This window comes from Pristiophorus japonicus, unplaced genomic scaffold, assembly GCF_044704955.1.
Source record: "Pristiophorus japonicus isolate sPriJap1 unplaced genomic scaffold, sPriJap1.hap1 HAP1_SCAFFOLD_342, whole genome shotgun sequence".
NCBI lineage: Eukaryota > Metazoa > Chordata > Chondrichthyes > Pristiophoridae > Pristiophorus > Pristiophorus japonicus.
In genome coordinates, this window is record NW_027253237.1 from 121,792 (window position 1) to 137,912 (window position 16,121).

Genomic DNA, 16,121 nt, shown 5'->3' on the forward strand with positions numbered 1-16,121 from the left:
GAGTTCCAGACACTCACCACCCTCTGGGTGAAAACATTTCCCGTCAAATCCCCTCTAAACCTCCCCCCAATTACTTTAAATCTGTGCCCCCTGGTTGTTGACCCCTCTGCGAAGGGAAATAGGTCCTATAGATATGTGAAGAGAAAAAAATTAGTGAAGACTAATGTAGGTCTCTTGCAGTCAGAATCAGGTGAATTTATAATGGGGAACAAAGAAATGGCAGATCAGTTGAACAAATACTTTGGTTCTGTCTTCACTAAGGAAGACACAAATAACCTTCCGGAAATACTAGGGGACCAAGGGTCTAGTGAGAAGGAGGAACTGAAGGAAATCCTTATTAGTCAGGAAATTGTGTTAGGAAAATTGATGTGATTGAAGGCCGATAAATCCCCAGGGCCTGATGGTCTGCATCCCAGAGTACTTAAGGAAGTGGCCCTAGAAATAGTGGATACATTGGTGGTCATTTTCCAACATTCTTTCGACTATGGATTGGAAAGTAGCTAATGTAACCACACTTTTTAAAAAAGGAGGGAGAGAGAAAACAGGGAATTATAGACTGGTTAGCCTGACATCGGTAGTGAGGAAAATGTTGGAATCAATTATTAAAGATGTAATAGCAGTGCATTTGGAAAGCAGTGACAGGATCGGTCCAAGTCAGCATGGATTTATGAAAGGGAAATCATGCTTGACAAATCTTCTAGAATTTTTTGAGGATGTAACTAGTACAGTGGACATGGAGAACCAGTGGATGTGGTGTATTTGGACTTTCAAAAGGCTTTTGACAAGGTCCCACACGAGATTAGTGTGCAAAATTAAAGCACATGGTATTGGGGGTAATGTATTGATGTGGATAGAGAACTGGTTGGCAGACAGGAAGCAAAGAGTAGGAATAAACAGGTCCTTTTCAGAATGGCAGGCAGTAACTAGTGAAGTACCGCAAGGTTCAATGCTGGGATCCCAGCTATTTACAATATATATTAAGATTTAGACAAAGGAATTGAATGTAATATCTCCAAGTTTGCAGATGACAGTAAACTGGGTGGCAGTGTGAGCTGTGAGGAGGCTGCAGGATGACTTGGACAGGTTAGGTGAGTGGGCAAATGCATGGCAGATAAATGTGAGGTTATTCACTTTGGTGGCAAAAACAGGAAGGCAGAATATTATCTGAATGGTGACAGATTAGTAAAAGGGGAGGTGCAACAAGACCTGGGTGTCATGATACATCAGTCATTGAAGGTTGGCATGTAGGTACAGCTGGCTGTGAAGAAGGCAGATGGCCTTCACAGCGAGAGGATTTGAGTATAGGAGCAGGGAAGTCTTACTGCAGTTGTACAGGGCCTTGGTGAGGCCACACCTTGAATATTGTGTACAGTTTTGGTCTAATCTGAGGAAGGACATTCTTGAGGGAGTGCAGCGAAGATTCACCAGACTGATTCCCGGGATGGCAGGACTGACATATGAGGAGAGACTGGACCGACTCGGCTTATATTCACTGGAATTTATAAAAATGAGAGGGGATCTCATAGAAACATATAAAACTCTGACGGGATTGGACAGGTTAGATGCAGGAAGAATGTTCCCGATGTTGGGGAAGTCCAGAACCAGGGGTCACAGCCTAAGGAGAAGGGGTAAGCCATTTAGGACCGAGATGAGGAGAAACTTCTTCACTCAGAGAATTGTGAACCTGTGGAATTCTCTACCCCAGAAAGTTGTTGAGCCAATTCGTTAGATACATTCAAGAGGGAGTTAGATGTGGCCCTTACGGCTAAAGGGATCAAGGGGTATGGAGAGAAAGCAGGAAAGGGGTACTGAGGTGAATGATCAGCCCTGATCATATTGAATGGTGGTGCAGGCTCGAAGGGCCGAATGGCCTACTCCTGCACCTATTTTCTATGTTTCTATCCACTCTATCCAGGCCCCTCATAATTTTATACACCTCAATAAGGTCTCCCCTCAACCTCCTCTATTCCAAAGAAAACAAATCCCAGCCTGTCCAATCTTTCCTCATAGCTAAAATTCTTCAGTCCTGGCAACATCCTCGTAAATCTCCTCTGTACCCTTTCTAGTGCAATCACATATTTCCTGTAATGCGGTGATCAGAACTGCACGCAGTACTCCAGCTGTGGCCTAACTAGTGTTTTAAACAGTTCAAACATAACCCCCTGCTCTTGTATTCTATGCCTCGGCTAATAAAGGCAAGTATTCCGTATGCCTTCTTAACCACCTTATCTCCCTGGCCTGCTACCTACCGGGATCTGTGGACATGCATTCCAAGGTCTCTTTGTTCCTCTACACTTCTCAGTGTCTTACTATTGTGTATTCTCTTGCCTTGTTAGCCCTCCCCAAATGCATTGGAATTCAGAAGAATGAGAGGTGATCTTATCGAAACTTATAAGATTATGAGGGGGTTTGACAAGATGGATGCAGAGAGGATGTTTCCACTGATAGGGGGGACTAGAACTAGAGGGCATAATCTTACAATAAGGGGCCGCCCATTTAAAACTAAGATGAGGAGGAATTTCTTCCCTGAGGGTTGTAAATCTGTGGAATTCTCTGCCTCAGCTGTAGAAGATAGGTCCTTGAATAAATTTAAGACAGAAATAGACAGATTTTTGAGCGGTAAGGGAATAAGGGGTTATGGGGAGCAGGCAGGGAAGTGGAGCTGAGTCCGTGATCGGATCAGCCATCATCATATGCAGTCCCTTGGAATCGAGGAAGGCTTGCTTCCATTCTTAAAATGAGTCCTTCGGCGGCTGAACAGTCCAATACGAGAACCACAGTCCCTGTCACAGGTGGGATAGATAGTCATTGAAGGTAAGGGTGGGTGGGACAGGTTTGCCGCACGCTCCTTCCGCTGCCTGCGCTTGGTTTCTGCATGCTCTCGGCGACGAGACTCGAGGTGCTCAGCGCCCTCCCGGATGCACTTTCTCCACTTCGGGCGGTCTTTGGCCAGGGACTCCCAGGTGTCGGTGGGGATGTTGCACTTTATCAGGGAGGCTTTGAGGGTGTCCCTTGTAATGTTTCCTCTGCCCACCTTTGGCTCATTTGCTGTGAAGGAGTTCCGAGTAGAGCGCTTGCTTTGGGAGTCTCATGTCTGGCATGCGGACAATGTGGCCTGCCCAGTGGAGCTGATCAAGTGTGGCCAGTGCTTCAATGCTGGGGATGTAGGCCTGGACGAGGATAAGTGAATAAAGGGTTATGGGGAGCGGGCAGGGAAGTGGAGCTGAGTCCAAGATCGGATCAGCCATGATCGTACTGAATGGCAGAGCAGGCTTGAGGAGTCGTATGGCCGACTCCTGTTCCTATTTCTTATGTTCTTAACCCTGTTCCTGTATTCTATGCCTCGGCTAATAAAGGCAAGTGTTCTGCATGCCTTCAAAAGATGTTTGAAATGCTCGCTTGGCCTAATAGTGGTGTCTTGTGTTTCAGTTCTGCAAATGCCTGGCTCTGGGCCAGCCGTACAGCTTCACTCAGCAGGACATGCCCAAGCTCCGGCGTCAGATATACAAGGAACTGTGCAACTGTAAGCTCAGCGTGTGAGGAGCCCGCTCCGAGGGGTTTCCAGCACCAACCTACCATTGGGGTGATCGACCAGACAAACGCACCCTTCCGTGAACGTTACCGAGATGACGCGAGACGTGAAGGCGCGATGAAACAATCCCGCCCTTCGAACGTGTCCAAAACATGAAATCGTTTTTTTTTTCCTCCCTTTTTTTTAAAAAAAAAGGAAAAAAACAAAACATTTTTTTCTATGCCATATTTTTTTTTCAGTTATTTAAGTGTTGTTCAATTTTTGAAATTCTGGTTAGCTGTGTTGTATTATCACGTCAGGATTACGGGACGGAACAGAAAAAAAGCGGCGAGAGATGTGCGTGAAGGTGTGTTCGGTTATTTTGCATCTGTATCGCTGCCCAGTGGCCTGGGGGGGAAAGTGGGGGAGGAAGCAGTTGTGTGCAAGCAGTGACTTTCCACGTGGACCGTCTGTCTTAGTTCCAGGCTTGCTTGTCACTTGGGCTTGGTTTCCACGAGCTCTCGGTCAGCCCTGTAGGTGCAGTGAAATTATTCCATCTCTGGGATAGGGTAGGGGAGCGAGCATATACTGCCCGCCTTGAACCATTCCCCCTCCCTTCCCCACCCCCCCCCCCCCGCATTTCAGCTAGTCAACAAGCATAGCTCACGATGGTCAAGGGGAGGCCCCTGCCTTCTGCTGTGGGGAGGGGGAAAGGGAAGAGCACCTGTGAGGTTTACAAGTAAAGGAAAAGTTAACGTCTGGTGATGTCCGGTCAACTTCAATCCGAAAGTGGTGGGTCGTCACTTTCCCAAGTCCACCAAATTCTCTTGAAGATGTTGTTTGGTGTTTTGTTCTCTTTTTGGTGTCTTTTTCTGTTTATGTATTAAAACAAAAAGCTGGGACTTAATATTGTGACCAAAATGTGGATCTGTAAAGCCTGTAGGTTTGCTTTAGAATGGAGAAGGAAAATGCAGTCTGGCACCCGAACACTCGAGTACCTCCCTCAGCGAGTCCGTGCGGCACCTTCTCTCTGCAGCACCACTCTCCCAAAGCAAGAGTCTGCTTGGTTATATTGTAACACTCTCCCCGTGTCCCCCTCTGTGTGTGTGTGTGTGTGTGCGCGCGTGTCCTCACAGCTCAGTAGCACGATGTGAGTGTCTGTGTACGAAGATTTCAGAGGTTGCGGGAGAGAGACCGAGTGAAATCCTTGTTCTGAAGAATTTCAGTACAAATGGCACAAACTGGAGTACCTTCTGCCCATCGCACACTGCTTCGGTACTATGGGTTTCAAGATACTGGATAGCACTATTTTTTCTTTTATTTAAGGTTGCTAGTGGGAATTCAGACTGAAACCGTGGCATTTGGGCTGCGTCTGTGTAGTCCCCGATATTCAGTGATGTTTTCAGTAATGGAGAGCTGTAAGCGACTTTCTGAAATGGACTTCTTTAGCTGTGGTACGAAATGTTGGGTGCCTTGCTTGCTGATCTGGGCACGTGTGTCCCGGGTAGTCCTCGCGAGCACTGGCTCCTTCTGTGGCCCCCTAAGGCAGAGCCGCAGAGAAAGCATCGCTTGCTTTAAGCCCTTCTCCCTGGGACTCGAGCTCCCATCCGACCCGCACAGACCGAGAGCACGAAGGACTCTTCAGTCGGCTTCCTGCAAAGGGCCCCCCGAGTGAAGCAATGTCGGACGACGGTGACTGTGGGTCCTCACCACAAACTGCTGTTGGCAATCTCACTCGAACCGCAGCACTGACTGTGCTGGAAAACGTCACGGGTATAAGTGAGGTTCTTGCTGTTCAAAGCTTGGGGGTGAAGGGATATTGTTGGGGACAAGAGTTGAGGTGCTTTACTTGGTATCAGTCCGCGCTGTACCCCTGTACCTGACCCGAGAGTGCTTGATGTTGACACTGGACGCCCAGTAGGAAAATATTCCACCCCTCAATGCTGATACATCTTCAGCACTAAAAGTGGTAGCGGAGGTGTCTGCTGTACCTCATGGTGCCCACACTGTGTGCATTTAAAGCTCTATGGTTATAATTCCTCCGTACTTTCGTTGTTTCATGGAGGGAGGGGGTTTAAAAGGCACATGTGTGGGACAGTGTGTGAACTCCAGTTGATCTTGAAACCTTGGTACATGTCGAGGTGAAACGGTTGATGGCTGAGTGAGATTATTGGATCTGTATTCAAAGGCTTGAGGTGTTTGCCCTGTTCTGGGAGGGAGAGCGTTACTGAAACCTGTATCTGTGCCAAAACTGATGCTCAAACTTCCTGAGATTTACACCCTCCAATAAACTTTCAATTGCAACCTATTAATGAGCTCGGTCTTTGCCTGGAGGGACCGCTGGAAAAATATTGTCCTTTTGTAGGGCTTTCTGGGGCAAGTACTAAATTCACCTGCATTTTGAAACTTGATCATTCTGTGGGCTGAACCATCGGAGAGTCTGTCAGCGTTTGCTGAAACACACTAACTGTTCCATAGTTCAGGTCTGAGAATGGTGACCTTGTAGCTGGGTAGAGAGCACAGTTAGTTGATGGATGCAAACTTTGATGTCTGGTTCCTTCAATAAGATACTTAAAAGGACACGAGGCTTCCCATTGCAGAGTCGAGGTTTTATTTTTTGGGGGGTTAAACATTCTCGGGGAGGGGGGAGCTGTGACTGAAACCCAGTGCGCCTCAGTTGGGTTAACAACTAATTTGCAGCCCATAGAATGTGATGTGTGAAACTAGTCCGTCTCTTTCCCCCCCCACCCCCCGCCCCGTCTTGCATTTGTACAGCACCTCATCATAATAAGAAATAGGAGCAGGAGTCGGCCATACGGCCCCTCGAGCCGGCTCCGCCATTTAATACGATCATGGCTGACCTGATCATGGACTCGGGTCCACTTCCCCGCCCGCTCCCCATAACCCCTTATCGGTTAAGGCCTTTTTCTGAATTCCAATCTGTTTTTATATTTCGTGCTTGTTTACTTTCATAGACTCTCTTCACTTTCTTAATCATTTTTTTTAGTCACTCTTTGCTGGCTTTTAAAAGATTCCCAATCTTCTGTCCTCCCACGAGTTTTGGCACTTTGTATGCCCTTGTTTTTAATTGAATAAATCTCTCAAGTGTGTCGCTAAAGCGTGTGGTGATTGTTGTTCCAGGAGTAAATGTGTAAATACGGGCAAACCGGCAAAAAGTCCATAAAATGAAATGGTCAGATCTCTGCTGGATTACTGGGGTGGGGGGGGGGGGGAATGTTTTAATTGCATGGATCCTCCTGCTGTTTTACCTACATCCCTCCGTGATTCTGCTCGGCTTTGTCGAACATCGGGTATTGGGGTTGTGAGGTGCAACCCTGGTACGCAGCGTATTGATGTCGATCTTTACTATGATGCAGTCTCCTATTTTGCTGAATTGCTTCACACAAGTCAGTTACTTTTGAGTTTGTAGTGTCAGTTAGAGCTGCAAAGGGCCAAGTTGGTTGTGGAATATTAAATTGGAACAATCAAACTACTTGAGGCAAGACACATTTCCAGCACTTGCTGTTTTTTTTGCTCTTTACTAAGCAGAGATTTGGCGCAGTATAAAGATTGCCTCATGCGTGTGTTCAACCTGACTCTTCTGACTTTATATTTTTGGAGCAAGTACCCAAACTCGTTCCTGGTTTATAGCTCCAGCATTCGTGCTTTAGTGAAGTTCAAATGCAATGGAGACCGGCCCTGCGGAGTTCACAGCCACGTCAGATGGGGCGGAGACTAATGTGTCTGCAGAGCCAATCAGTGAGAGAAAGGAACACACGGGGCCAGGAGAATACCACTTGAACGAGGTTTGCCCTTTCAATTTAGTGTCAGCCGTGGCTCAGTGGGCAGCACACTCTCTTCTGAGCCAGAAGGTTGTGGGTTCAAGCCCTACTCCAGGGACCTGAGCACATAAATCTAGGCTGACACTTCCAGTGCAGTACTGAGGGAGCGCCGCACTGTCGGAGGGGCAGTACTGAGGGAGCGCCGCACTGTCGGAGGGACAGTACTGAGGGAGCGCCGCACTGTCGGAGGGGCAGTACTGAGGGAGCGCCGCACTGTCGGAGGGGCAGTACTGAGGGAGCACCGCACTGTCGGAGGGGCAGTACTGAGGGAGCGCCGCACTGTCGGAGGGGCAGTACTGAGGGAGCGCCGCACTGTCGGAGGGGCAGTACTGAGGGAGCGCCGCACTGACGGAGGGGCAGTACTGAGGGAGCGCCGCACTGACTGAGGGGCAGTACTGAGAGAGCGCCGCACTGACGGGCAGTACTGAGGGAGCACCACACTGTCGGAGGGGCAGTACTGAGGGAGCGCCGCACTGTCGGAGGGTGCAGTACTGAGGGAGCGCGCACTGTTGGAGCTGCCGTCTTTCAGATGAGACGTTGAACCGAGGCCCTGTCTGCTCAAGTGGATGTAAAAGATCCCATGGCCCTATTTCGAAGAAGAGCAGGAGAGTTCTCCCCGGTCTCCTGTGGCTGTGTGTGGGAACTTGCTGTGCGTAAATTGGCTGCCGCGTTTCCTACATTACAACAGTGACCACACTTCAAAAAAGTACTTCGTTGGCTGTAAAGCGCTTTGAGGCGCCCGGTGGTTGTGAAAGGCGCTATATAAATGCAAGTCTTTTTTATTTTAGAAGGGCCCTGTGCGGTTTTGCCCCGTTCCCCAAATCTCTGCCTGATTAAAAGCAGCAAATGTTGCAAGATGGGGGGGGGGGGGGGCGGGGGCGGGGGGAGTCAGTTTGCCCTACAAGTCAGGCCAGAGAGCTCTGCCTTCTGTACGAAACAGGAGAGGACACAGCGGCCTGTGAAGGTGGAGGCTGCAGTTCTGTGTATTCCTATCTCTGGGGTTTAGTGAGACTATTGTGCAGTTAGTGAGGAACAGGCCTGTTAGATTTGTGATGATTGTTGAGGCTGCATTACACTGCTGCAGTTGTAGATTGTGAAGTGTCAGCAAGAGCTCAGCCTGCAGTTAATACACTGCCTGACAATGGAGAGAGCTTTTGGTGCTTACATGCTGCAGCTGGAGTGAGCGGGCAGCTGGACCTGCTTTCTCAGCATTCAGAGAGAACCTGGGCCGAGTTCCGAAAGTGCCTGGAAGATCCGTCAAACCACTGTTTTTAGAACCCAGCTCCGCGCACAGAGCAGGAGTTATACTCTACTGTGTGCAGCTCTCGAAGGCGTCCTGTTTGGCTTTAGTGCCAGGTCTCGAGCCGTGGATGCGTGACCACAACTTTTTCACAAAATGCAAATTCATCCGGACCCTGGAATCGAATCATGCCGACTGATTCCCTTCACTTTTCTGGGAGGTGCGGGGAAAGGGGCGGATGTGGGGGCGAGAGAGGGAGGGAGATGTAGGGTCTCCAACTGGAGAAACGCAACCCTGGAAACCTACACAGTTTAATTTCTGACGTGTAGCACACCATTACAAGCGGCTGAAGTGCTCCAAATCCTGCTCAGCTTGAGCGGATACAGAAGGCACTGATTTAGGGTGATCGGAAATGGCAAACTTCCGTTTGTGTCGCACAGGAATCTGGAATTTCTGAGCTGGCATTTTCAGGCTGACGTTCCTTTACTCCATCCCTTTTTCTCCCTCAAAACCATAACCCGGTGGCCTTGCTTTCCAAGGGGGAGGTGAATGCTTTCATTCCGGGAAGGATCATGGCCTCCTCCTTGGCCCCGTTGCTGGAACGTTTCTAAAAGCGAGAGGTGTGTATGCAGGCCTAGCAGCCAGGGCATAAGTCGTACCCCAGACTGGCGTTGGCCACTGTATACACTAGACTAGAAAATTGGGTCACTGGGTGGGGGTGGATCTGAGACTCAAGACACGGTGGTGAAAGGCATTAGCTCACGTTGGAGAGAGCACATGTATGCTCCTCGCCTGCTTTGGTTTATCTCTCTGTTCTGGGAGCCACCGCTCTCTATCAACACTCTCTCCCATTCCCCTCTTTCAAGCTCCGTGTCTCCGGCGCCCCTCTCTCGGGCTCCAGCCCCCAGCAGTGGCGGTGTGTGTGATGCTCAGTGAAATTCCATGCTCTTTGGGAGTTGATGAGAATATCTTCAGATCACTTGGCTCTATGGTGGGGGGAGGGGGTGGTACATGGGTTGTCTTACACGAGTATATATGATATAATGCAGACATGAAGGTTTATTGTGTTTTATACTCCTGTGCCCAATATTCTTCATATATGAATATCACTGTTGTACTGACCTGCATTTCCTGTCCCTTGTATTGACATAATAAAGATCTTGAGTCTTGAGCATACAGAAGAGAATCTGAAATGTGGTTTGTGTTGTGTGCGATCGAATAACAGAGTGCCTCAGAATGGCAGAGGGAAGGGAATCCCGGCTGGTGGAAGTGCCAATTTTCTCTTGATATTTTTGGGACATGGGGGAAGTAAGGGTGCAGTTGGTCTCAGCATCCCTGGGTGATGGGTTGGCCGTGGGTCAGTGGGCAACACTCTCTTTGGAGTTAGAAAATTGTGGGTTCAAGTCCCACTCCAGAGGCTGAGCACAAAAATCTAGGCTGACAATCCCGGGGCAGTACTGAGGGAGTGCCGCACTGTCGTAGGGGCAGTACTGAGGGAGTGCCGCACTGTCGGAGGGGCAGTACCGAGGGAGCGTAGCATTGTCGGAGGGGCAGTACCTAGGGAGTGCTGCACTGTCAGAGGTACCGTCTTTCTGATGAGACGTTAAACCGAGGCCCTATCTGCTTTTGGATGGATATAAAAGATCCCATGTCACTTTCGAGGAAGAGCAGGGGAGTTTACCCCAGTAGCCTGGGGCCAATATTTATCCCTGAATCAACATCACAGATGATCTGGGTCATTATCACATTGCTGTGTGTGGGAGCTTGCTGTGCACAAATTGGCTGCCGCATTTCCCACATTACAACAGGGACTACACTTGAAAAAGAAATGTCAAGACTTCATTGGCTGTAAAGTGCTTGGGGATGTCCTGAAGTAGTGAAAGGCGCTGTCTTTCAATGTTCTGCCATCCTGGGAGGTTCTCCCTGGGTTGGATCCTGCCTAAATGCCCATTATTGATGTGTGAACCTTGAACCCTGGAGCAGCCCCAATCCTGCTGTCCACGCGTGTGCAAATCCACAATCTCTGCCTTAACCCGCAGCTGGGAAAGCACATTGGTTGGCTCTTGCTTACAGCTAACTCAGCATATCAGCAGCAATTGAACCTTGCACCTTCTTGCTCAGACACAAACAACTGCTGGAAACATTTCTGCAAAAAGTATGAGTCGTGGCTCACGAGTAGTACTTGCCTCTGAATCAGAAGGTCATGGGTTCAAGCTCCACTCCAGGATCTTGGCACAGTCTAGATTGGCACTTCAGTGTTGCACTGTCGGAGGTGCCGACTTTCAGATGAAACGTTAAACCTGCTCTCTCAAGTGGCTTCAAAGATCCCATGGCAGTATTTTGAAGAGCAGGGAACTTCTGACAGTGTCCTGGCCAATATTAATCTCATTGCTCTTTATTGGATCCTGCTGTGCACATATTGGCTGCCCACGGTTCCCTACACCTCAAAAGGTCTTAATTGACTGTCGATCACTTTGGGATGTTCCAAGCATGTGAATAGCAATCGAATCACAGAAATTTACGGCACGGAAGGAGGCCATTCGGCCCATCGTGTCCGCGCCAGCCGACAAAGCGCTACCCAGCCTAATCCCACTTTCCAGCTCTCGGTCCGTAGCCCTGCAGGTTACGGCTCTTCAGGTGCACATCCAAGTCCCTTTTAAATGTGGGGAGGGTTTCTGCCTCTACCACCCTTTCAGGCAGTGAGTTCTGCCCCAGACCCCCACCACCCTCTGGGTGAAGACATTTCCCCTCAAATCCCCTCTTAAACCTCCCCTCAATTACTTTAAATCTATGCCCCCTGGTTGTTGACCTATCTGCTAAGGGAAATAGGTCCTTCCTATCCACTCTATCCAGACCACTCCTAATTTTAAATAACCTCAATTAAATTGCCTCTCAGCCTCCTCTGTTCCAAAGAAAACAACCCCAGCCTATCCAATCCAATCTAATCCTCTCTGCTAAGGGAAATAGGTCCGTCCTATCCACTCTATCTAGGCGTAATCTAAATGCAGACTCAACCGCGGGAAATTTAGCGTGACATTTTACGCAACTCGAGATGTCTGCCACATTTGTGGTGCTAAACTTGAATTTGCAATCTAAAATTTTCCATGTCTGCAGGGTATGGCATGGAAGAATCTCTGCTTCAGCTCGAGCTGTGCATATGAATTGCTAACTTTTGCACAAGTGCTTGAAGTGCAGCATTTCAGAAGCGTCTCCGGGACAAGCTTGCAACTTACGTTACACAACACTTGCATTTTACAGTGAGGGGGAAATGATTGTTCTGGAGTTGGTGTACTTGTCCCCTTTCCCGACTGAGATCCCAAGTTCCTGTTCATCAGCTCCCCTTAAAACTCACTTTTGTTCAGGCACAACGTACCATCAATCATCGGAATGAACTCACATTTTATGACTCAGTGGCCAGTGTGTTAATGAGAATTTTCAATTGTTGAAGGGGACTAAAAGGCTTATCTTTATTCCTCCCCACCTTAAAGGCTCTGCCTGTACTAGACTTTGCCCGCATCACTTGTAACAGTTCTGCAAAGAGTTACTAATATATTGAATTAAGATTGCTGGAAATCTCAGTGGGGTCAGGCAGCATCTGTGGAGAGAGACAGAGTCATCATCGTAGGCAGTCCCTCGAAATCGAGGAAGACTTGCTTCCACTCCCAAAGTGAGTTCTCTGGTGGCTGAACAGTCCAATACCCGAGCCACAGACTCTGTCAGACTCTGACAGACATTCGTGGAGGGAAGGGGTGGGTGGGGCTGGTTTGCCGCGTGCTCCTTCCGCTGCCTGCGCCTGATCTCTTCACGCTCTTTGCGTTGAGACTCGAAGAACTCAACGCCCTCCCGGATGCACTTTCTCCACCTCGGGCGGTCTTTGGCCAGGGTCTCCCAGGTGTCAGTGGTGATGTTGCACTTTACCAGGGAGGCTTTGAGGGACAGAGACAGAGTAAACATTTCGTGTCTGTGATCCTTCGTCAGAACTGGAAAAGTTCGAGCTGTGACAGATTCTTGAGCAAGTGCAGGGACACTGAAAGGGGGAGGGGAGGGAGAACAAACGGGAAGGTCTGTGATCGGGTGGAAGGCAGGAGAGATTTGAGAGACAAAAGGGATGATGGGTCAGATGGTAATGGGACAAATTAGGAAACAAAAGATAAGTCTAGAGAGGGTGTGAATGGCGGAATAATTACCAGCTGCCGTAGGAAAAAGAGAAAAAAATAAAAATAAAAATGGGGGGGCGGGAGTTTCTGTGGAAAATAAAAAGGAGGAAAGGAGCAAAATCTGGGCAGTGGTTCTGGTCTGAAATTGTTGAACTCGATGTTGAGTCCAGGTTTTAAAGTGCCTAAACGAAAGATGAAGTGCTGTTCAGTGTAGGAGGCCGAGGATGGAGAGGTCAGAGTGCGAGTGGGGCCGGGAATTAAAGTGACAGGCGACCGGAAGCTCGGGGTCACGCTCTCGGATTGAACGCAGGTGCTCCGCGAAGCGCTCTCCCAATCTACGCTTGGTCTCCGCAATGTAGAGGAGGCCACACCGTGAGCAATGAATACAGTATACTAAATTGAGAGAAGTACAAGTAAATCGCTGTATATATTGAATGGACAGCCGGGTTGGCAAAGAGACAGATGGATGCTGTGACGAGGGTAAATGCTGGATTTTCAGGAAATCGATATGTGCTGAGTTTCTGTTTGCCAAATACCGAGTACAAATTCCCGTCCCCAATAAGACTCAGCCCACTGAGCCAAGTCCAGTAAGGGCAGACAGGTTGACAAGAGCTGAGGCTTAGGGACATGAAGTGCGTACAGTGCAAGTCGCCAGTGTTTGGTGTACATCCATAGCCCTTAATCTGAATGGAGTAAGACACAAAGCTCGCTTTCTCTTTTCTTTCACCAACATTTCTTTTCCCAAATGAACTCAACTCACAAAATGGGACAAAATAATACTTTTTTCATATAAGAACATAAGAATTAGGAACAGGAGTAGGCCATCTAGCCCCTCGAGCCTGCTCCGCCATTCAACAAGATCATGGCTGATCAGCTCCACTTACCCGCCCGCTCCCCATAACCGTTAATCCCCTTATTTGTAAAAAATCTATCTATCAGACGTCAAAAGCTATGTTGCTTACCTCCAATCCCCATTTCAGGTCAGGGCGCCACACTGGTTTCAGGGCCGCTGCTCTTCCTCTTATACCCCCAACCTGCAGCGGGTGCTTCCTCGCAGGCCCGGGAGAGGCGAGAGTTCAGGGCCCAGAAGAGGCGAGGGCCCAGGGGCAGCACGGGCCAGCCCACACTGCGATGTGTGCGCGCACTCGGCCCGTGCAGCAGAGCAGGTCACCAGTCGTCCTGGTTAACCTTTGCCACTGGATAAAGACCTAGCTCTGTCAAGCCCGTGTGGTGGCTGGTGTGCAACGGTCACCCCACGTTAAAAAAATCCACGCACAGGCATCTTCCACCCTTCAGGATGTAGTTCGGGATCTGGAATACTAGGTTCTTCATTGAAACACCTGTGAACTCATCCCTTTTTGGTGTGGAAGCAAATCATCCTCGCTTCGAGGGACTGCCTAAGAAGAAGACATCCATAACATCAATGAGGCACATTAATTGGTCTCTCATTCCTGTGCCCTGGGAATCTATGGACCTGCCCAGCTCGGCTATTAAACGAACAGGTCCGCACAGAGGGCTGACTCTGTTACAAGCTTCCATCACCATCTTGGAGGCTTAGCGCCCCTCTAGAAAGAAAAGAAAGACTTGCATTTATAGAGCACCTTTCACGATCACCGAACGTCTCAAAGCGCTTTACAACCAATTAAGTACTTTTTTTGGAGTGTAGTCACTGTTGTCATCTGGGAAACGCAGCAACCAATCTGCGCACAGCAAGCTCCCACAAACTGCAATATGATAATGACCAAGATCATCTGTTTTTGTTTTGTTGATTGAGGGGTAAATATTGGCACCAGAACACCGGGGATAACTCCCCTGCTCTTCTTTGAAATAGTGGCCATGGGATCTTTTCCATCCGCCTGAGAGGGCAGACAGGGCCTCGGTTTAACCGAAAGACGGCACCTCCAACAGTGCAGCGCTCCTTCAGTACTGCCCTTCCAACAGTGCGGCGTTCCCGCAGTACTGCCCCTCCGACAGTGCGATGCTCCCTCAGTACTGCCCCTCCGACAGTGCGGCGCTCCCTCAGTACCACCCCTCTGACAGTGCGGCGCTCCCTCAGTACTGACCCTCCGACAGTGCGGCACTTGTTCAGCACTGCCCTTCCGACAGTTCAGCACTCCCTCAGTACTGCCCCTCCGACAGTGCAGCACTCCCTCAGTACTGCCCCTCCGACAGTGTAGCACTCCCTCAGTACTGCCCTTCCGACAGTGCGGCGTTCCCTCAGTACTGCCCCACTGACAGTGCGGCGCTCCCTCAGTACTGCCCCTCCGACAGTGCGGCTCCTCCTCAGTACCACCCCTCCAACAGTGCGGCTCTCCCTCAGTACTGACCCTCCGATAGTGCGGCACTCCCTCAGTACTGCCCCTCCGACAGTGCGGCGCTCCCTCAGTACTGCCCCTCCAACAGCGCGGCGTTCCCTCAGTACTGCCCCTCCGACAGTGCGGCGCTCCCTCAGTATTGCCCCTCCGACAGTGCGGCGCTCCCTCAGCACTGCACTGGGAGTGTCAGCCTAGATTTATGTGCTCGAGTCCCTGGAGTGGGACTTGAACCCACAGGGGCCTAAATTGTCCCTTTCAACATTACAACAGTGACTACACTCCAAAAGTACTTCATTGGCTGAAAAGCGCTTTGAGACATCCGGAGGTCGTGCAAGGTGCTATGTAAATCCAAATCTTTGTTTCTGTTCTTTCTTCCCTTAAGGCTGATTACTGCCGGAAATTGGCAGCCAAGCTGCGGAGTGAAATGGCCGCCATTTTGAGCATTCTGCTCCCGCGGCCCCCCACTACCCTCCGCTGCTGCCGAGCCATCCTAAGTGCCGATGTTCCCCCCGCTCCCGATCGTGAAAATCTTGCTCCCGCCGCTCATTGCCACAGCTTTTTCTGCCGGAGCACTGTGCTTGGGAGTGCTTCTGAAATGGTGCTGCGGCTCCTGTTAAAGGGGAGGGCGCACTGCCGTGGCCGCCATCTTAATTTTTTGGGCCGGCCGACTGCCATGTTGGGCCGACAATTAACCAACCGGGTTCGGCCGGGCCACCAACAGGCAGCCTGGTACATACCCCCCTCTCGGGTGCCAGGCCGCTGGCCCGGCCGAAACCTTCCCTAGTGGCCCAGTGGACCGAACATAAAGAATGGCAGCGGCTCTCCCCTTTAAGTGAAGGGTGAGACGGGTGACACGCAGGGCCACGCTGATGACCGACAGCGGCGGACACTCCAACCGCCCCCAACCTCCGCCCCTCGAGACTGCAAACGTCCGCTCACCGCCGCACTTCGCCCCCATTATGACCTTATGACAAACTTCCGGGCCGCTGGGAAAAGAAGCCAAAGAGCGGAATTTTGCTCAAGAGGCCACCGTATCCACCGCGCCGGTAAAAACAA

The 16,121-nt window shown here is 50.0% G+C and overlaps 1 protein-coding gene across 4 annotated transcripts in view; it reads left to right on the forward strand.

Annotated features, from left to right (window-relative positions):
- The window catches only part of LOC139250053 (uncharacterized), a 35,914-nt gene extending 27,697 nt beyond the window's left edge, over positions 1 to 8,217 (forward strand). For all 4 annotated transcript variants that reach the window (XM_070872624.1, XM_070872623.1, XM_070872625.1 and 1 more), the window contains exon 11: positions 3,430 to 8,217. In XM_070872624.1, coding sequence (XP_070728725.1) covers positions 3,430 to 3,540 — 111 coding nt within the window. In that variant the 3' untranslated portion in view covers positions 3,541 to 8,217. The remainder of the gene's footprint in view (positions 1 to 3,429) is intronic.
- Positions 8,218 to 16,121: the final 7,904 nt, after the last annotated feature.